This window comes from Propithecus coquereli, unplaced genomic scaffold (assembly GCF_000956105.1).
Source record: "Propithecus coquereli isolate 6110/MARCELLA unplaced genomic scaffold, Pcoq_1.0 Scaffold461, whole genome shotgun sequence".
In the NCBI taxonomy this organism is placed as follows: Eukaryota; Metazoa; Chordata; class Mammalia; order Primates; family Indriidae; genus Propithecus; species Propithecus coquereli.
In genome coordinates, this window is record NW_012150408.1 from 124,654 (window position 1) to 146,229 (window position 21,576).

A 21,576-nucleotide genomic window follows, 5' to 3' on the forward strand; every position below is an offset into this window, starting at 1 on the left:
TCCGGCGTGGTGCCTGGCGTGTGGTAGGGGCATCGTGAACAGTCTTCCCTGCACTAGAAAGCGCTGGGGTCTCTGTGTTTTGTGTACTGGTGTATCCTCAGGGCCTGGCACGTAGAAGGTACTCAAAGAATATTTGTTGAATGAACAAGTGAGTGGGTGGATGGATCTAGATTATCTCAGTAAGTACCTCTCTCTGTCTCAGGTTCCTCCTCCGTGAGAGAGTTTCACAATCCCAACCTCAGGGTGTACTAAAATCACTGAGCTACTCAATATTCTGTAAAGCTTGACAAAGGATTTAAAAAAAACAAAAAATGCTCTTTATTCAGAGCAACAGGCACAAAGTGAACCGGAAAGGTCGTTAGAAGTCACCTACTCTGGGCCTGGCTCCGTGGCTCACGCCTGTAATCCTAGCAACTCTGGGAGGCTGAGGCGGGAGGACTGCTTGAGCTCAGGAGTTCAAGACCAGCCTGAGCAAGAGTGAGACCCTGTCTCTATTAAAAAAAAAAAAAATAGAAAAAGAAAAAAAGAAGTCACCTATTCTGACCCTCCCCGCTATACCGATTTTGCCAATGGGAAGACTGAGGCCCGGAGTTGGCTGTGAGTCACCTAGGTCATGTGACAGGTCAGGGACAGCCTGGGCCATAACCACACGGTCAACTGGGCTTGTGGGGTATGGCGCTCTACACAGCCAGGTCTCCATCAGGGCCAGCCAGCTCTCAGGAAAACCAGGCCACGAGAACAGTGTGGAAAGAAGGCTTGGCTGGGACAGTGGAGAGGCCCTAGACTGAGTCACAGGCCTGGTGCAGCAGTGGAAGCCCTGAGGGGAGAAGGTGGATTCTAGCAGGTCGCCCCACTGCCCCTCTCTGGGCCTCAGAGTGCTGGAACCTGAAACCCTGGGAGACTCACACACACCCGCAGGGTAAACCGACCTGCTTTCCCCACCAGGGCCCGGCTCTCGGACCCTGGACCTTTCCGCGTAGCTTCGCTGTCCTCCCTCGTGGGCGAGGCTCCCCTTCCTGTGCCTCGGTTCCCCACTCTGTAAAGGGGGAGCGACAGTGGCGCCTGCCTCGTCGGCTGTGGGCGTGCTCCTTGAGGAGCAGTACGTGCTGACAGGACCAATCTCTTCCCCAGTCCCCTTCAGGTCTCTGCCCCACGCGTGTCCTGGGAGAGGCCTCCCCCGGCCCCCAGCACGCCAGGCCACCCAGCACGTTCGGTTGCCACGGGCTACTTAGCGCTGTCAGCAACGTCGCATTTGTCTTCTTACTGACCGACTGACCCTGTCTCTAGAACACAGGGCCGGCCTGTTCACGGCGGCACCCGAGCTTGCAGCCCACGGCAGTGCTCGGTAAACAGTTGTTGACTGAATGAACAACTCCTCCGCCCCCTGCGAGCAGGGACCCACTCCCCTCTGGCACTGAGGCATCTGGGGCTGCGAGGGTCGAGTTTCCTCAGCAGAGCCGGGATTTGAACCCAGGTCTGGCTAGCATGCCCTCATGTGTGGGGCAGTCCAGAGAGGACCCACAGTGTGGGTGGTGACCAAGTCCAAGTGTGGGGGAGTTTCTGAGCCACTGGCCCCTCCAGCTCCCCCTCGGTTGGGGAAGAGCTGTGAGGAGCTGCAGGGGTGCGGATGGGGCCCTGGGGTCGGCTGTCGGAAGGCAGGTGCAGCCATTTTGGGGGCTCCTCTGGGAGCCCAGGTGCAGGGCCCTGACTGCCACAGAGGATTAGGGGCTTAGCTGGCAGCGCACAAATGGCTCTTAAGCCTCCACAGGAGAGGAGTTGCTGGGTCAGCAGCCTCCTCCTCCTCCTCCTCCTCCTCCTTCCTTACCACCCTTCACCGGCTTAGCCCTACCTGGCTGCGTCACCAAGGCGATGCGTGGCCTTAGACAGAGCTGCAAATGTCAAGAGAGAGTAAGGGAAGGAGACAGACCAACCCTCTTTCCCTCCATCCTCCTTCCCTCTTACCCCATTTGCCAAACTCCTTCTGGGCACGAGGCCCTGGGCTGGGCACTGACATGGACCCTACAGTCCCTGCCCTTGAGCAGCTCCCAGTCTCGGGGGCAGCAGACAGGGAAAAACTAAGAACAGTGAGAGATGGGAGTTTGCTTCTGGCCCTAGTGCCAGGGGAGCCCGAGGAGCAGGAGGTGGACCAGGACGCAGCCGGGAGGCTCCCCAGAGTGGCTGCCTCAGAAAAGAGCCTTCCAAGCAGGGCAGCGGGGAAGGGCCAGCTGGGTGTGGAGGTGCTGGGGCCCCAGGGTGGCATGGTGGGAACAGAGACCAGACCTACGAGTCGGGGTGTTAGCTGGCTGGCAGTGTGGAACCTCTGTGGGTGACAAGCACGGAGCGGCGTGACCAGGTTTCCATTCTAGGAAAACGTTCCACAGTCTGGGTGGAGGAGTGCTAGGGTCCTGGCGCTAAGTTCCCCGCCCAGTGGTGGCCTCTGTTGAGGCTATCTGCCCAGCTCGCCTCTGCCATGGGCGCACAGACCCTAGCCAGGGAGAGACACAGCAGCACTGCCCACCCGTGCGAGAGCCACAAAGAGCTCCTGGCTTCACAGCCTTGCTGGGGAGAGGTGGGAAACCGAGGCCCAAAGACACTCGCTGGCTGAGGCAGGACCAGAGTCAGGTCCACCTAAGGTTGCCAATCCTCTTCTTCCTCCTCCTTCCAAGGATGTAGGCACAATGTTGAACACTTGGAGGCAGGATCAGGATCGAGTCCCAGCCTGAACCGCCACCAAGCTGTGCAGCCCCCGGCGGTCACTCCTCTCTCTGGGCCTGAGGCCTCTTAGTTAAATGGGCATCTCCATATCCCTGTGGTGCCTTCCTCATCACGTGAGGGCTCGATGGGTTTGAGCCCCATTCACAGACTCAGACTGAAGCTGGAAGCTCAGTGTCAGAGCAGGAGGAGGCCCTTCTGTACAGCTGTGGACACTGAGCCTCAGAGAGAGCACAACAAGACTTCAGCAAGACCCAGATCGGGTGGGGACAGGAGAGGAGCAGAACACGGTGCTCACGTGCACTTGGGTGAGCATGCCGCCTTGGCTCAGTGCGTATTTGTTGAATGAAAGAAAAGAGAATGTTGCCAAGCCTCAGTTTCATCATCTGCATAATGGGAAGCCTTGGATGTTGCTGAGGAGGAGATACGGTGAAGCACTAAGTGCGTAGCATGGGGCTGGGAACTCAGAAAGTGCTCCACGGAGTGGGCGCCACGGCCAGACTCAGGCCTCCCGAGCTCAGCCTGCCCTGGGTGGCTGAGGGTGCTGCAGGCTCTGGCGGGCCCCTCCCCCTGCCTCTAGCCAGGGACCATCTGATCTGTCACTGTGATTGACTGCTGGGGAGCTGGAGCTGTTTTCTTCTCTCGCTCCCCTTTTTCCCAGCCACACGCAAATGATTTCAGTTCAAGTAACGCGCTAATGGAAACCCTAACACATTAATAAATGTTTAGCGAGCGAGAGCATGCATGATCGAAGTAATTAGACACTCAGTGGAGGAGCTCTGTTGGCACAACTGTCTGGCTCCCGTTCTTCATTTTCCTCCATCATCTCCCAAGAGAAATGCCAAGGGAGGCAGGGAGGAGGGGCGGGGCTGGGCTGGGGCAGAGGTCCTGGGCTCCGGCACTTTCCACTGGTGACCTCTGCAGCTACCGCCCTCTCTGGGCCTCAGCATCTTTGTCCCTCCAGTGGCACATCTGTCCTGCCCTGCCCACCTCACAGATGAGCTGTAAGGGACCCGTAACTGCATCACGAGGGCTGGTTTTCAGTGTGGCTGCTGACAGCCTAGTTCCCTTTCTCCTGCTTGTGTCCAAGGCTCTTGGGCTTTGCAGAAAGTCTCCATCAGGGAGGGCGTGGGCGAAGAGAGCAGGGCCTCAGGGCTGGACAATGGTGGGCCTCTCCCTCAGGACCCCGGCAAGCCCCCTCTCCCCAGCCCCACTGGAAGTCACGGCCCTTCCTTCACAGGGCTGCTGTGAGAACTGAGACAACATGTGAAATGTGGCTGGCGCACAAAGGTCTCCGATAAATGCGCGTTTTCCTTCCCCACCTTCCCACCCGCTGCTCCTCCCAGGCCCTTGAGCTGCTGGACTGCACACTGTTGGTGCCCAAGGGAACGCACCTGGGTGGGCTGGAGTCCCACGTGCCAAGGAGCTGGAGGGAAGGGGGAAAGCTTTGGTTGGGTTGGGGACCCTCTGCGGGGCTGGGGAAGGTGGCGGGAGGAGGGAGGCTCTAGAGCCCAGGGGAATAGCCCTTGCCTTGACCAGGTTACCACTCGGGAGCCTATTTCAACCTCTTTGCCATCTTCTTTGGAGCCAGGTATCTTATTTTCTTAAGACGGATGCCCATTAAACCAAAATAAACAAAAAAATACCCACTCTCCTACCCCTTCCGATATTGCCATTTCTATGAGATTAAATTTTAAGAGCACACAAATGTAATGTTCCTTTTGGATCAAATTAGAAACAGGTGCACTTTTGCATAAGGAAATTAAGTTGCAGACAATATGAAGATTTGCTAAAATGCAGACACTGATGAAAATAAGTAGCCCTTTTATTTCTCATTATTGAGGCAATCTGTTGGCAAAGTGTACGTGTTAACGGTCTGACAGATCTGTGGACTCCAGCAAGCTGCCACGAACAACTCGGAGCCCTTCTGCAAGTAACAGATTTTTTTTCTTAGAAAAGATATGTACATTCCCTTCCCCATCTCCTGGTGCTATTTACAAGGCATGAAATGCCATAAATAGGAATTCCGTGGTTACACAAGGCCCCTCCCTAAAATACAAACTTCATCTGGGCAGAAGACACATTCTGACAGCTTAACTCTTTCTTCCCTTCCACAGCCCAGCAGACAGCAAGGCGGCGGAGGCAGCGCTGGTCCCGCGGGCACTGGTCACGGGCTGGGGTTGTCGACGGGCCTGCGGCAGTAGGGGCAGCAGGTGTGCTGAAGCACCAGCAGCTCGTAGTCCTCCGAGTGGAACATCTGAGGAGAGAGGGCCAGCAGCCCCGATGCTGCAGTGAGGCGGGGCTCAAAACAAAGGGCCTGTCTTGCCTTTGGGGGGGGGTGCTGACGCCCATTTTTTCTGATGAAGGTCAAAGGCACACCACACTTGCCCAGTCCTCCTGGATTTGGGGCAGGTGCAGATAGCACAGGGTCAAGTGGCGTCCACTCCGGACAGCACGTGGCATACCAGGTGGGGCGGGGACAACCCAACCTTTTCCCCCAGCTCAGAGCCAAGGCCGTGGCCCTCCGAGCACACTTGTGCTGCTCCTCCCAGACGCTTGGCTTCCGCAGAGGGACATTTGGGAAATGGAAGAGCAGCAGAGAGAAGCACACATGAGCTGCTGCGGCGGGCGCTGTACCTGGAAGCAGGAGGGGCACATGGTGATGGAGGCGTCGGGCAGCAGCGAGCGGAAGTACTGCCACCGCAGGGGCGGCGGCCAGCGCTTGATGAGGACGTCCCGGCGGCTCATGGAGCGCAGCACCGACCGGCTCACCACCACGGGCACGAACTCCGAGCCACCCTGCTGTGGGGCCGGGCAGGAGGGAAGCAGGGCACCGGTGCCCTCACTCAGCCACGGTGACATGTTTACGTGGATTACGATCCCGGGATCTTTGGGGGTGGCCTGAGAGGACTCCCTCACGGTGACAAGCTCCTCCTCATGCCAGAGCTGAAGCTGCCTCCCCATCAGCACCCTTGGCCTCAGGGCAGCCCTGGCTCCCAACACCCCCGTCAGGCTGCCACATCTGGAAGATGTGGCCAATCCTCCTTGGCCACAACCTCTAGTAGAGGGTCCCCGTGTGCACAGGAGAAAGGACCTGAGACCGCCCTCCCACAGGCGTCAGTGCCTTGGCAGCCGTCACTCAGAGAGGTGCCCTCACCTCAAAGCTCAGCTTTGCCGTGAACGGGTCGTCGTCTCCCACGGAGTCCACGGTCTCATCCAGCCGCAGAGTCTGGGAATCTGTAGGGGTCTGGTCAGGGATGGAAACCGAGGCCGAGCCGGAAACAGGGCCCACCCTGCACCCAGCGTGTTAAGACTCACAGGAGATCAGCCAGGCTTTGTGTCTCCCCATAGCTCTGGGGACAGTGGCAAGGCCTGTGCAATGAGTTTCTAGGTAGAGGAATAGAAAGGACACAGGCCAGGGAGGAGCTGGCCCCAGTGCACAGGCTAGGGACAGGGAGAAAAGGGGCTCTGCTGGGCCCCTGCTGCCCTCAACCACCTCCCCACACAGGCCACACCGTGGCTCCTGTGGGCTGGCCGGCCGGAAGCACTGCGCAGGCAGAGGCCTGTGAGCCACTGCGAGTGGGGGTGGAAATGATGGGCCCGGCTGGAAAGCGCAGCCAGCAAGCCCGGCATTCCTGCAAACGCCCGGCAGTCACGTGGTCTGCAGGCACTCGCGATGGCTCACAGGTCACACTTCACAGAGCAGAAGGGGGTGAGAGCTCCAGCAGACCCCTAAGCCAGGTCAGACTAGCGTGGAGGCGCCTGGAAGCCACCTCTCTGTGGAGGACCTGACACGACAAAGGCAGGCCCAGGGAATGGACACACCAGTCCCCACCCGGCCTGAGCATCTGATGGTGCCTGCAGTCAGCCCAGGTGGCAGGCACGAGTTCTGTACTTCTGCAAACAGCTCCCTATGCTCCCCTCTCACCTCTGCGCCTCACAACGTTGACAGTGGCATCACCTGGGAGCCCGCTAGAAAGGCAGGCCCTCAGCCCCAGCAGGCCAGCGACCCAGCCACTGGTGATAACAAGGTCCCAGGTGATGCGTGTGCACGTTGCCTGTGAGACGCCCCCTCCCATGTTCAGCCGCGAGCTTCAGTGTGAGCGCAGGACCCGGCCTGGACAACTCCCACAATCCCTGCTGGCCACCGGGACAAGCTGAGGTGTGCCCTGGGGTTTTTAATGACACAGCTGGGAGAAGCGTCGGCTGCTTCTGGGGGTTGCGAGGCTGATGGGACGTGAGGTCAGCACTGCTGGTGGCCATCTCTGTCACTGTGTTGAGGGGTGGGCGGGGTGATGCTGCTCCAAATGAAGCCACACTGAGGACAGCAGAGCCAAGAGAACCAGAGACAGCCCCAGACGCACGGAGCAAGCACCTGGACCCACTGCACTGCTGCTCCTGCTGGGCCTCTTTGCACACCTTAGCTGGTCCAGCCTCTCTGAGTCATAGTTTCTGTCACTTGCATGTAAAAGTCACCTGACCAGGTGAGGGCCACCAGTACAGACATCACATACTGTGTTAGCCACTTATCAGCTGTGTGTGGCCAGGAGGAGCCAGGGCGGGTGGGAGACTCTCACGGGAATGGGGCACAGCGTAAGACCAAGGTGCCACTCACCACTTCTGGGTCTGCAGACCCTAGCCCCTCTCTGCCCATCTCGGGCCCCAGCCCCTGCCACCACGTGGGCTTCTCTAATCTCTCTGAGGCCACAGGGCCAGGCTCAGCAGCGGCTACTACCCCCTGAGCTTGGCCCTCCTGTGTGCCGTGTTGCCCCCAGGCCCACTGCACAATGGCCAAGGGCACAGGATACTGTTGCTTGTGATTTCTTGCCATTTGTTCTCCCGCTTGGGTCTTGGTGCCTCCAGGTCAATGAGGGAGACTGCTTCTTCATCAGTGATTCCCTCCTCCAGGTAGAACTCAACTAGGTGCAGCACCTCTGGAGGGCACAGGGCACAGAGAGGGTGCTGAGGGGACTGGTGGCCAGAGAGGTGGGGTGACCACAGAGTTCCTTCCCCAACCCAGGCAGGCTCCCCAATCTCTGCGTCTGTGGCCTCTGCTCGGCTACTGGCAAGGGGCTTCTGACCCTCTGTCACCACCGAAGGGGCTGGGCCTTGAGAGCCCGTCTCAGCCTCCCAGCTGAACGCACAGCCACGGGCCTCTACGCCTGGGGCATTTCATTACGCAAAGCCCTGCACCAGGTTCCAAGAAGTGAGTGTTTCAGGTTTGGGCAGCACTGGGTCCTATCTCTGGGGACACTAACAGTGACTCAGAGTGTCAGGCAGGGTGAGTGTCATACTGCCCCAATTTACAAACAAGGACACTCAGAGGGCTTTGGGCCTTGCCCAGCGTCTCGTGGCCAGTAAGCAGTGGAGCGAGCCCAGCCACCTCGGCTGCCTCGTCCACACACGCAGGGCCCGGGGACTCACCATAGGAAGAGGCAGAGAAGACGAAGGGCTGGCGGCAGTTGATGCACACGTTGCCCAGGTTGTTCAGCAATGGGTTGTTGGTGGAGCAGCGGTAGCACAGGGGCACCAGCTCCTACAAAAACAGCACCACAGACGGCCTGAGGGGCCAAACCAGGGGTGGGCACATGTCCGCCTCTCCCTCCTCCCCCTGGAAAGAGGAAAGGCCACCTGGGTGGGCAGGGAGGAGGCACTGGGCCTGGGCCCGGGGGCCTCTGTGCTGTGGTGAAGCAGGAGAAAGGCCTAAAGAAATATCCAAAGTCCTGTCACCCGGGGCCCACTTCACAGGCAGGGCTCTATTTTCCTGGCAGGAACAATAACCACCGCCACCAGTGACCAGCCACTTACCATGCTCCAGGCACTGTGATAAAAGAGGGAAATCGAGGCTCAGAAAGACTGAGCATGGCTAGGAAATGGTGGGGCTGGGATTTGAACATAGGTCTGTCTGATGCCAAGTCCCTGCTCTGAGCTTAGCAGGGGGGACTGTGGAAAGAGCAGCTGCGGGGTTGAAGGACAGCAGGCTACGGCACAGCACCCGCTGCAGAGACCGTGGGGAGGATTTGCTGGAGAGCCATAACCTGGTTCTGGAAAGGGGGTGGGGAGGGCAGGGGCTCCTGGGTGAGGGAGGGTCAGTCCTGCAGCCAGGCCAGAGGTGCAGGCAGAGGCATCTGGGCACGGAGGTGCGGAGGGAGCTTAGGGGAGGGCTAGGAAGCAAGGGAGGCCAGGCTCCAGGCTGGGGCTGTGAGCTGGAGCACAGCAGGCTGCGTGGAGAACAGGGAGGAGAGGGAGGAAAAGGAGTTGGCCAGCCAAGGCTTGGGCAGGGGTGGGGGACACAGACCCTTGAGAGACTATAGCCTTCTTCTTTTTTTTTTTTTTGAGACAGAGTCTCACTCTTTTTGCCTGGGCTAGAGTGCCATGGCGTCAGCCCAGCTAACAGCAACCTCAAACTCCTGGGCTCAAGCGATCCTTCTGCCTCAGCCTCCCGAGTAGTTGGGACTACAGGCATGCGCCACCATGCCCAGCTAATTTTTTCCATACACTTTTAGTTGTCCAGCCAATTTCTTTCTATTTTTTTTTTTAGTAGAGACGGGGGTCTCACTCTTGCTCAGGCTGGTCTCGAACTCCTGAGCTCAAATGATCCGCCCGCCTCGGCCTCCCAGAGTGCTAGGATTACAGGCGTGAGCCAACGCGCCCGGCCTAGCCATCTTTCAAACAGAACCCAGGCCAGGCAAGAAGTTGTCAGAAGACATCCCAAGAGGAGAGGAGGAAGAGAAGCCTCCTGCCCGAGGGGGGCATGTCCTCACCTCGCTGTCGTGGAAGGGCTTGGAGCGGATGGTCAGGCTGCCCAGCTCGATGGACTTCTGGAATCTGGCAGGGATCTGTAGGCCCTGCAGCTTGTCATAGGCGTGCCGGGCCAGCTTGTAGGCACCTAAGGCCTTGCTCTGCTTGGCCAGGGTGAAGAGCGTGTTCCTGCCATCGACAGCGTTAAGGACGGCAAAGGCCAGCCCAGCCCCAACAGCTGGCACTGCCTCTCCCTGGAGTGGGCCTTGTGCTGGTGCCAGGAGGGCATGGGAAGGAGCCTGAGGAATGCTTTGCTAATTTGTGAGATGTAAATCTATTTCTCAGCTAGCAAGGCCCAGGGATTTTTCCAGAGAGAAAGACAGTACAGTTTCCATTAATATTTTAACTTTGCTTAGGTTCTCTGGGCCTGCTGATGGCTCGTTTTGGGCCAGGCCAAAATGGCTCTTCCTGCCTTGCTGAGCCTGCCAGCCAGGCCCTAGGACACCTGGTGCCAAGCGCCCTCTGCTCCAGCCCTTCTGGGTGGGGCCTGGTCCCACATTGCCCGGGGAGCCACCCTCAGGCCCGGCTCACAGCGGCCACTGGGCGCACAGCATCTGTCTGCCTGCACTTGACCAAGGGCCTGCTAGATGCTTTCTGGGCGGCAGCCTCACCTGTTCTCTGGGGCTCCCCTCTGAGCTCCTTGGCCTGAGGCTCTGATCTCAGGTCACCTCAGATGCTGCCCTCCCCTGCCTGGCTGACCCTCCTGCAGTGCCTCTCCAGGGCTCCTGTACCGAGGTCCCCCACAACTGCTCAGGGACTGTGTCAGGAGATATTTCCAGGTCCCCAGTGGATGGGGGCACAGTGTGACGCTCGGGACAGGGATTTAATCAAACTCTGCTGACTTGAACAGGACTTTCTGGAAAGGCTGGGTACAGGTGCTGAGGCCTCGCACGCATGGCCGTGGCCGCCTGTCTGGGGCACGATGGACTGGCCAGTCGCAGGGGTCTGAGTCAGTGAAGGCACCTCTTGACTTGGGGGAGTTGGCCTTGAAATGGAAATGATGGGCCTGGAACCCTTTAGAGAGGCCAACTCTCACCAACAGCACCGCTGGGCCCTCTCCTGGGAGGGGATTTCCTCACAGAAAGAAGGTGGGGTGCAGCTGGGAAGGGGCTGAGAGAACAGGTAGATTTAGAAGAGGACAGGGACAACTATGTCGTCTGTGACTTTCAAGACCTTCAAGATTTTGGTCATTTCCTGGTAGTTGGGGCCATACAGGCCCTTCAGCCCATTCTCTGCTTCTTGCCCCTTAGCAGTCCCCACTGGCCACAAGAGCAGAAGCAACCCCCAGGCCAGTGTCCTGCTGCCTCTCGAGCCCTCCCACACACCACGCTCACTTCGCCGCCACCTCTGTGCCTTTCCGCATGCTGGGCCTCCCCGGGGACGTCTGCTCTGCCATCTTCCCTGGCTGCCTCAGCCTGCAAGATGGACGTCTCCTCCTCCAGGCAGCTTCCCTGACCTGGGCCCCAGCCTCAGCCTCGTTCCACCCTCAAACACACCACACATCCACTGAACCAGGCCCTGACCTGTGGCCTCCCCAACAAGATGGCAGCTTTGTCACCTGGAGCCTGGCCCAGTGGGGCACAGCAGGTATTCTGCACACCTGGGCTGAACAAATGCTTCCCACTCCCCAACCTGAGGAAGGGCCCAAGATTCCAAGCCCGAAGGCCTGGTGCTTCCTCCATTTTGGTCAAACCCTCATCTGTGAATTCTGGAAGGGCTTGGGACAGTGTGCTGGCCACCCATTGCTGGGCTCAGCCCAGAGAGCCCTGAAAACTAATCTTCCCTTGGCACCGGCCCCTCAGCCTCCCTGGCTGAGCCACTTCTGCAGCAAAACAGCAGCGGGAGGGTAAGCGTGCTCTCTTCCCTGAGGGCTGCTGGAGAAAGGCCGGTCTGCCAGGAAAGTGCTCTGGAAAGAACTTCTCGGGGCCATTAGACAAGGGGTAGGACAGAGGGTGGGGTGAGAGAAAGGATACACTTTAGAGATACCCAAGGGGGTGTCCTTGGTCAGGCTGTGCAGCAGGAACCTGGAGATGTTGAAAAGGGTTTCAGGAAGATGGCAACTGAACGGCTCTTCCTGCAGCGAGAGAACAGCAAACAGGGGCTGAATTCTTCAACTGAGCTGCTTGCTGGCCCAGGCCAAAGGGTAGATACCAATAACTTGGAGTTACTCCAGCAAAAGAGTGGCTTTGTTTACTGAGCACCTACTGTGTGCCACATAGCCACTGTCTCATGTGGTCTTGTGGCATGCATTTTTTTTTTTTTTTGAGACAGAGTCTCACTCTGTCACCCAGACTAGAGTGCAGTGGCATCATCATAGCTCACAGCAACCTCTAACTCCTGGGCTCAAGTGATCCTCTTACTTCAGCCTCCCGAGGAGCTGGGACTACAGGCGCATGCCACCACGCCAGGTGGTGGTATGCATTTTTATCCTCACGGGACTAATGAGGAGATCAACACCCAGAGATGATTTGTCCAAGTTACTGGCTAGAACAGAGCAGAGCTGGGATTCAAACCCAGATCTGATTCCAAAGCACAAGAATGTCTTTCTCCCAAGCTGCACTGCCTCTGGGCTTGGTAATGATCCCATTTCCCTGAGCTCAAGGTGCCTCCAATTAGCTCTAAAAGAGAAGAGCTATTATGCAATTTAGGACATGACCACTGGTATAAGCCTGTCTTTAAATGGAGGCATTTGACCCTTTCCAGCATGAAATCACATGCCTGTTCTTTGCTATCCAACAGCAGCCTGACCAATGCGCCACCATACACACACGTGGGGTTCCTCAACTGGTGATCCCTGTTTCCCTGGCCCCGGCCCTCACAGGAGGCACTCAGCACACATTAGTGGAATGAATTGGAATTGGTCTTCTGCACCTAGAGGCTGCCTGAAGATCCGCACAGCAGACCATAGGGAATTTTCTATTAGGAGGGGACCATAAAAGGTTAAGAATACCCTGTTTGGGGCTGGGCACGGTGGCTCACGCCTGTAATCCTAGCACTCTGGGAGGCCAAGGCAGGAGGACTCCTTGAGCACAGGAGTTTGAGACCAGCCTGAGCAAGAGCAAGACCCCATCTACTAAAAATAGAAAAATTAGCAGGATGTCACAGCTCGTGCCTATAGTCCCAGCTACCCGGGAGGCTGAGGCAAGAGGATCACTTAAACCCAGGAGTTTGAGGTTGCTGTGAGCTAGGCTGACACTATGGCACTCTAGCCTGGGCAACAGAGTGAGACTCTGTCTCAAAAAAAAAAAAAAAAAAAAAAATACCCTGTTTTGAAGGAGTCTGGCACACTGCTTGCCAACGGAGACTGCTGATTTGTAACAAAGCTTTAGATGAGAAGGGTTAAAATAGGCCAGCCACCCCTCCCCTTGTGAGCTCTTAAATGGTACTAAATGGACATTCTAGGAGGCCCTATCATCACTGAGCCACCAGGGCTTAGCCCCTAATTGGTCTAAATTCTGAGGACTCACTTTGCTCTATACTCCCTTGGTTCAGAGATGAGCACTTTCTCTTTAGTTCCTAAATTTCTATAGCCTCTGTTAGCTCCAAGCACCCAAGAAAACTTGAGACCACATCCTTTTCAGGGTGAGAACCAGGATGAAGCCTGCCTTTGGTTCTACTGCACTAGGTGTGGAGGCTGAGAAATGTCCAGAGGGAACAGGAGGAGGGGCGTCCTCAGGATCAGCGCCTCTCCTCTGGGAAAGACACCGTCATCCCAGGCAGGATCCAGCACTTTCCTCTCCAGTCTTCCAGTCTGCTCTGCCAGGCCCTGATGCTGAACCCAACGCTACCACTTGCCTCCAGGCCTTTGCACAGCCTGTGACCTCTTCTAGGAACGCCCTTCCTCTTCTTCCTCTTCACTTGCGCATTCTTCCTGGTCTCCCTCCTCTTGGCTTAGGGGCCATCTCCTCCAGGAAGTCTCCTCACAGGCCTCTAAGCTTTCCCCTTGAAGGACTGTCCTGTTTGCTAGCCTGTGAGTTCCTCTGGGTGGGGACAATGTCATGTTCTCCACTGTGTCCCCAGGCCTCATCACACAGCAGGCATTTGTTGAATGAAGGAATAGGCCAACGAACAAGGCTCAGCTGGTGTAAAGCCCCTCGGCTCCCAGCCCCACATAGGTCCAGGAGCAGAGCGTAGCTGTCTGAGAGAGGAGCCCCAGCCCTGCGCCTCCCTGTGTGGGGAGCACGAGGATGAGGAGCAGGGAGAGAGCTCAGAGGGATGGCACTGAGCACTGGGTTCCAGGGTGGCTTAGGCAAACAGGCTGAGCTGGGCCCTGACTTCCAAGCCTAAATTGAGTCTCGACTCCTTTTGTGGTGGCTTCTCTCCAAGTGAGCACCTATTTAGAGACGAGGGACTCTGAGAGGGTCTCCTCTCAGGTAAAGCAAATACCAAAAGGGAAGATGAGGTCCCTTGAGACCACTGACCATGCTGTGGGAAGAGAAGCAACACAGGGCTGCCCACTGGCCTGGCAGAGCCCGTCAGAGGAGTCTTTCTCGCAAGACTTTCCCAAAAGACAAAAAATGTGCCAAGAGGTCAGCACAGATTAGAGGGAAGGAAATGCCCAGGGTGGAAGGAAGGGACTTTGAGGTCAAAGAACAGCGAGATGCTCAGCCTTCGGGTGCAGCTGCGGAAAGGTGGTGTGAAGCCTCTACCTGGGGAAGTAATGAGAATAGCTGACACTTACCCAGGGCCACTCTGTGCCAGGCACTCTTCCAAGTGCTTTTCCAATATTAACTTATTTAATCCTCACCACAATCCCATCAAATAGGTACTGTTATTACCTCTATTTTATAGAGAAGGAAACAGAAGCACAGAGAAGGTAAATGACTTGCCCAAGGTCACACAGTACAGCTGGGATGTGAGGTCTCCTGAGTTTGCCTTTTAAACAACATACCAGCCCACTTTCTCTAAGTGAGAAGGGGGAAGGAGGGAACAGCTAAGAGCACAGGCTCTCGAGCCAGCCTGTTGGGATTCTAGTATTGGCTCTGCTACTTACTGGCTGTGAGACCTCTCTGTCAAGCACCTCAGTCTCCTCATCTGTAAAATGCGATGACCACATTCACAGTATGGTTGAAAGGATGAAATGAGTTGATACAATAAAGCCCTAGCACATTGCCTAATATGTAGTCAGTGATCAATACAGGTTGGCTATTGACACCTGCCCAGCTTATCAGCTAGCACAAAATAAGCTCACTCTGTAGGAGCTTAATCAACAGCTGTTGAGTGATTGAAGAGACAAACAGGATGAAGAGGCTGTTGACAACCTGTCAACTGTTCCCCACTGCCACCAGAAAGATTTTAAAAGGCTTCATCAAAGGAATCAGGGAGTGACTAAAAAGGAGAACTATTTGGGTCTCTGGAGATCAAGACAACCCTCCTGTTTTATAGAGAAAGAAATTAAAGGCCAGAGAGAGAAATCAAACTGCTCAGGAACACACAGCATAACTGGGCCTTAGTCCCCCTAGAGGAGAAGACCCCATGGAATTCCCACCCCCCTTGTCTGGTTAATCCAAAGTTTGCCCAAGTTATCAACACCTGAACCAAGCAACTAGAAATACCCACTCCAGCTCTGGACTGTAATTCAGAAGCCCACAGCTAGCTGCATGTCAGACAAGTAGCTGATCAATGAAAACCAAACTTCTCCCCAGAGGAGACTAGGGTTCCTCAGCAGTTCATTGCCCGGTGGGTTACCCGCTACCTTACCGTGTACCGCTGAACGGCGTGGTAGCCGTGGTACAGCTCAGCCAAGTGCTGGAAGTGGTGGAACTTGCCGAGCATCGCGTCCTTCTGTGCAGGATCTGCTGTGTGCAGGGGGCAGTGGGGCGAGAGGGGTGAAGACATGTCAAACGGTATCTGTGGCTGCCGACAGGCCACAGGAGGAAGGGTCAGGTGACGGCACTGTTGCCAGCACCGGTTCTTCTGCAACACAGGGCCTATGCCAGGGAGAGGGGCAAAAAGGTGCAGTGATGGGGAAGGTATTGATTAGGAGCAGGGGCCATCCCAGGATGGTGAAGTCTCAGCTGGTCAGAGCACATGGCCAGGAAGAGTCTGAGAACATTTCTTTCAGGCTCTTCCAGATCTCACACTAGACCCTCCCAGGTCATTCTTCTGGGGAAGCACCAACTGCGAGAAGACTCCCAGACATGCCAGAAGAGCCTGGCAGGACGTGGGTGAGCAGACACCCACTTTATTCACACTCACCTTGTGCCTCTTCCCTCTGTACTGCTCCTTATCAGAGAAACAAACCACTGGCCAGAACAGAAAAATGCCACCTTACACCTGGGCTTGACAGTTTTCAAACTAGAAGCACAGCTCCATGAGGCATGCTCTCAGCAATGTTATGAAGGAAGCAGGACAGAGGCACCCCCATGGTATAGATGGGCACACGGAGCCCAGCAAGGACTGTGACTTGCTACAAGTCACCTTGTGGCCTCCATTCCAGTGTTTTCCCCACTCCTACATGGGCCTGGTCCAGTGGAGAATAACTCCCTTGTCCCTTCTGCTTCCAGAACTCCATCAGTGCATCATGTGAAGTCTTGTGAGATAAAGCAACATTGGGCCAGGCATGGTGGCTCACATCTGTAATCCTAGCAACTCTGGGAGGCCAAGGCAGGAGGATTGCTTGAGCTCAGGAGTTCAATACCAGCCTGGGCAAGAGCAAGACCCCTGTCTCTACTTAAAAATAGAAAGATTAGCCAGGTGTGGTGGCACATGCCTGTAATCCCAGCTACTTGGGAGGCTGAGGCAAGAGGATCGCTTGAGCCCAGGAGTTTGAGGTTGCTGTGAGCTAGGCTGACCCCACAGCACTCTAGCCCAGGTGACAGAGTAAGACTCTGTCTCAAAAAGAAAAAAAAGCAACATTGAAACTGTTTTTCTGCCTGGGATGAGTGAGAATCTGGAGTGTGTTATTGTAAAGCCATCTCTTGCTCATCTTTTCATTTAATTAAATTTTTTTTAAACCAGTGCTCATCCAGGCCCAGCTATGGGCTCCCAGGTAGCAGGGAGAGATACATTCTGAATTAGCAATGCAGGCTGGACCTCCCAACCGTAACCCCAGGATGGCCCTCATACCATTCTTATACTTATGGGAAAACTGGAAAAAGATGACACACCAGATTATGCCATTGCAAGACAGGCTTATGGACAATACACCCAATAAACAAGCTGAGGGCTTTAATTAAAATGTCCCAGCTCTTTTGATGTTTATCTTGGTGCCAGAGCGGAGCTGGGGAAAACAGTGGCCTGGCTGATGTTTACTTACCTTGAGCTATATCAAGGCACTGCATGGACAGCATCCAGTAATAATAGGCGGCGTCATTAAACCTGTTCTCCACCACAGCATTGTGTGTGAGCTGCTCCAGCACCCTGACTGCTTCTCCCTGCCGCCCGGCCTTGTGGAATGCTGGGGGGTGGGGGGTACAAAAGCACATGCAATTCAGGGAGGGAGACAGGAGACAGGACAGAATTTTGCGGGGCTTATAAGAGACTGCTTTGGAAGTAGGACATTCATCTGCAGCACTTCGTTGCTGGGATGCCGCCTCTCAGGCCGAAGGCTATAAATAACCAAGGCTACGTCCTGAGAAAAGTACAGTGAGATACACCCGTTTTTGGCTGGGAAAAGACAACCAACTTTGGGAAGGCATGGCAGAAAGAAAAATCTGAGTGGCCAAATTCCAGGGCAAAGTCTAAGGATGAAACTTGCTCATCTTCAGTGAGGTTTTGCCCCCTGCTCCATTCCAGGGCAAAGCTTTGTGACTCTTGAGGTGACACTAACAGGACTTGACCCTTTATAAGGCTTTGAGGTTTACAAAGTGCTTTTGTTGCTAATTACCTCACTGGATCCTCACAACAGACTTATGAAGAAGGGAAAATTATTCCCTTTTTAAATGAGCAACGAAATGGGCTTTGCAAGGTGGAGGTAAAGTGCCACACCAAGGTCACAGAACCAAGTCGAACTCAAGTGGGTGCTTTTTGATGACAACCTTAAAAGATCTGGCTTGCTTCTCAAAACCAAACATTTATGAAAACAAGCAAAAAAAATTTCTCAATCGTTCCTACATCCATTTAACCGAAATTTTCTGAGTACCTACTACGGGGCCAGCCCCTCAGGATGCCAGCGAAGCACTGGTAGCTGTGACATTTGCCCACACGTGGGCATTCAGATGATCCAAATCCTCTGCCTTTAGCAAAGGAAAAGGTCTGGCCTTTGTTCCATTCTCATCTCCAATCTCTTGTCTGAGTACCAAGTTACTATGGCGATGGATTCTTGGAAGGGCAGACACAGACAGATGGATAGGTTGATGTGTTTTGCCCAAACATGCAGATACTTCAGCAACTGGGTGCTCTGGAAATGTTGAAGCAGTAGAGAACACACTGTCCTTCAATGGGGGCTTTTAGCTGAGGGGCTCCAACAGGGAGACATTTGTTCTGCGATGTGTCCGGTGGTAGCAACTGTTACCATATAGATGTGTAAATGAGATGCTATGGAGAATGACACACCCAACTTCAATTAGAAGACTTCCTAAATAGGCAGTAAAACATAGAAGACTCAGGTTCCCCAGTCAGACAGATCCTGATCCAGCTCTGGCCCTGCTGCTTGCTAATCTGTGACTTTGCACGGCACATTTAGCCCCTTTGTCTCTGCAGGGCTATTGGCAAGATTCAAGGTTATGTAGGTTAAGTGCCCAGCCAGTGTCTGACAGAAGGCAGTCAATTTTTTAAACTGTGATTAACATGATCAGTCAAAGCTCCATACTTGCTCTGGCTACTATTTCAGATGCTTGTCAGACCTCATGTGCAGCCATTTTGCCAATGGAAATACTAAGTAGTAGAGGTCACCTCATTTATCTGAGCCAGAAACAGAAACTGAGTCTCTATTCTCAGCAGAGGCAAGTGGAGGCAAGGCTGTGCCACACTCTTTGGCAGTCTCTACTTTTTCCTCACTGTACCCTGGCTCCAATTACCTCTCTGCCCCTTCCTAGCTATGGGACTTCAGGAAATCTCTTTACCTGTTTAACCCTCAGTTTTCTCATCTGCAAAATGGGAATAACAATAATGGTACCTACACCATAGGACTGTTGTGAGGATTAAATCAGAAGATTAACTGGAGTGCACAGCACTTTGCTCAGTAATCACAGAGGCTCGGAGAGCAGAAAGCACCTCCTAAGGTCCTGTAGCAAGTGAGTGATGGCCCAGGTGTGTGTGAATCCAAAGCCCATGTTCTTTCTACTGATCCACAGGTCCACCTAATACATCACATCCCCAGGATGAAGTCACCTATCTTGGGACCTACAGATGGGAGGGGGACTGGCAACCTTCCTAAAATGTGTGTCTTGGCAGTGCCTTGCCCTGCCCCTTCTGCAAGATGCCAGTCTGTGTGGCCTACCTTTCTGGGCTTCCTCAAAGCGATCATTCTCTGCTAGCCACTGAGCATAGGGCACGTAGATGTCAACCTTAAACTCGGGATGCTTCTCACCCAAAGCGAAGGCCTGGAGGAAGGAGCAAATAGTCTCAATAAAGCAGCCCCTCAGCCCCCATGAAAACATGGCACTTGGCTGAATCCATTAAGGATGTCATATTTTGCCAACCTGACAACTCAGAGGGGAAGAGCACCTCCCCCCTCAACTACCCCTAGAAACGCAAAAACAAATCAGCTCTTTGAAAACAAAAGGCAATTAACAGCAATATGCAAGCGACTGGATTCAATAACAACACAGTCTGTTTCTGCACCATAGAAGAGCACAGAATCGGAAACATTTTATTTTGAGGGTTTGCGTGGGCTCCTGTAGCGCTGCAAACAGATTTCTTTTAATTGCAGGCGACACCTTAAAGAAATAGAATTGACATTATCATCATCACTGCTTATTAGCTGTTAAAGATGACTGTGGGCTTGGTGCTATATGGGACCCAGTGACTGTTTCACCTAAGCCCCAGAACCACCTGTCAGGCCAGGAGAACCAGAAACAAGCCACGGGAAGAAAGTCTGCCTGATGCACAGCCAGGACCGAGTGGTTCTAAGATGCTCTAATTTGTGCTGCTTGAGAAATCTCCTGAAAAATTTATCTTGAGAAGCCATTATTGCCTCTGTCCCTGGCCCCACCTTTTCTCATCGGTGACCTTGTCACCTCACCAAATGGAGCTATCCAGAGGAAAAGACAAGAGTCAGACAGCTCTTACCCAGAAAAGGCCTCGCTATGGCTCTGCAAAATAGACCACGATGGGTGGGTGGGGCAGGGCGAGGATTGTGTGCAAAGTCGCTAATCTAATCCTCCAGGGAATGGATTTCTCCCCCAGAAGCTAGGGAGCTGGAGGGTGGGAACTGAGCTCAAGAGGGGCCTCAGGCTTGCTGCCTCTCCCACAGGCCTGGCTGATTCTTCTCACCTGCCCCCACACTAGAGAAGCCCAGGTTGGGGTGGGGCCAAAAATGGAGGGGAAGAGCTGGCTCTGAAATGGCTTTCACAGTCTGCATCTGAGAAGTATGGATGGCATTTTCTGCCAAAATGCTACCCAGCAGGTTTTAAATGTCACACAGGTGCATATTCACATCAGCAATGTGTCTGAGCCCGCGGTGCTGGTCAGAGGCAGCTCAGACCAACAGCAGGCACTGAAGCTGTCATATTAACACTCACATCCCTGGTATCTATTATGGGACTGGCACAGAGCTGGCAGTCAATAAAGATTTTCTGAATGAATGAATGAATAAACAAATGGAAAGCTAGCATGGAAAGGCCCTCCAAGATATCCTGGTTCAGAGAATTGGAAATTAAGTCTCCTGACTTCCAATGTTCATTCCATGATGAGGGCAGCTTCTCCCCATTCAAACCCCAAAAGTCCCCTCTACTTACCTGCCTGTTTCCCAGGGCTCAGGTGGGGCCCCTAACCCATGAGGCGTGTTTTCCCCTCACCTCATCCCAGTGCTGAGTCTCCACGTGCAGCTGCACCAAGGACCTCAGGTCTCCGATCTTCAGGTAGGTCTCGGCAGCATAGCAAGAGTTATCCAGCTTCTTGAAGTATTCAGCACACAGAAGCAGGGGCTCACGCTCAGCCTTGTCCAGCCTACGGGCGATGTCGATCAACCTGGAGGGGCAGGAAGGGCAGGGAGAAAAGAGACCACTGTGAAGGGGCCTGATGGAAGGAAGTGGTGGCGGACTTTGGAGCTTCCAAGGGCAGGCTCTATGTCCATTCACTGGGCTGTCCCCAATGCTAATAAAGTGCCATGGCCCCTGGAAGATGCTCAATGGGTGGTTATTAAATAAGTGAATACATACTCCAGAAACATTGCCAGGGACCAGGAGAGGAAGGCTCTAAAAGATACTGTGGCCACCTTATATCTTTCACAGGAGTTACTAATCTATCCACAGCAGGATCTGGGGACAGAAACAAATGTTTACTTATCCTGGCCAGGTACCAAGATGGCGCCATGAGCTTTCTCATGTGTGTTCTCACTGAATCTTCACTACTCCAAGAGGTGGGTACTATTATTTCCATTTACAGATGAGAAGACTGAAGTCTAGGGGGGAAGGTGAAACACCCATCCCAAGACTCCACAGCCAGGAAGTGGCAGAGTGCTCTTTCCACCACCGTTTCAGTAATTCTCACAGGAAATCAGAGGCCAAGGTGTGAGAATTCTTCAATGACTGGCCCTCTAGAGGAAGAGGCATGCGCGGGGCCTGCTCTGAGCTCTGGAAGAAAGGCCTGCAGGAAGTCTTGACTGTGTCCTCCTCCTGGCCAAGGTGCTGACTGCAGTGAGGAGCCGCAGGGACCAGCTGGCTCACCACTTCTCAGTGGTGACCAGCCTCCCACTGCTCATGGAGACATGAGGGGCGGATGGAATGTGCTTGTTCCCTCTGGTCAGGCTGGGGTTTGGAGTAAAACCAGCTCTCCAAGGAGAAGGGATTCTACCCAGCCTGCTCTTTGTGAGAAAGGAAAGGGAAGCAGCTGTAGCAGATCCCTGCCTCAGAGACAGAGCAGTACAGGGAGCCCTGTCAGTCTGCACTTTGAATAATAATAGCAACTAAAAATAATACTGCTCAGCAGAGAAGGACATTTTTAGGGAAAGGTGGCACA

The 21,576-nt window shown here is 54.5% G+C and overlaps 1 protein-coding gene across 1 annotated transcript in view; it reads right to left on the bottom strand.

Moving 5' to 3' along the window:
- Positions 1 to 4,795: 4,795 nt before the first annotated feature.
- The window catches only part of IFT122 (intraflagellar transport 122), a 76,452-nt gene continuing 59,671 nt past the window's right edge, over positions 4,796 to 21,576 (bottom strand). The window contains exons 18-28 of the mRNA XM_012655136.1: positions 20,415 to 20,586; positions 18,896 to 18,998; positions 16,772 to 16,912; positions 15,214 to 15,311; positions 11,487 to 11,587; positions 9,477 to 9,642; positions 8,137 to 8,248; positions 7,521 to 7,646; positions 5,870 to 5,949; positions 5,350 to 5,514; positions 4,796 to 4,969 (exon numbers count right to left, since the gene is read on the bottom strand). Of these exons, the coding sequence (XP_012510590.1) occupies positions 4,880 to 4,969; positions 5,350 to 5,514; positions 5,870 to 5,949; positions 7,521 to 7,646; positions 8,137 to 8,248; positions 9,477 to 9,642; positions 11,487 to 11,587; positions 15,214 to 15,311; positions 16,772 to 16,912; positions 18,896 to 18,998; positions 20,415 to 20,586 (1,354 nt within the window). The 3' untranslated portion in view covers positions 4,796 to 4,879. The remainder of the gene's footprint in view (positions 4,970 to 5,349; positions 5,515 to 5,869; positions 5,950 to 7,520; positions 7,647 to 8,136; positions 8,249 to 9,476; positions 9,643 to 11,486; positions 11,588 to 15,213; positions 15,312 to 16,771; positions 16,913 to 18,895; positions 18,999 to 20,414; positions 20,587 to 21,576) is intronic.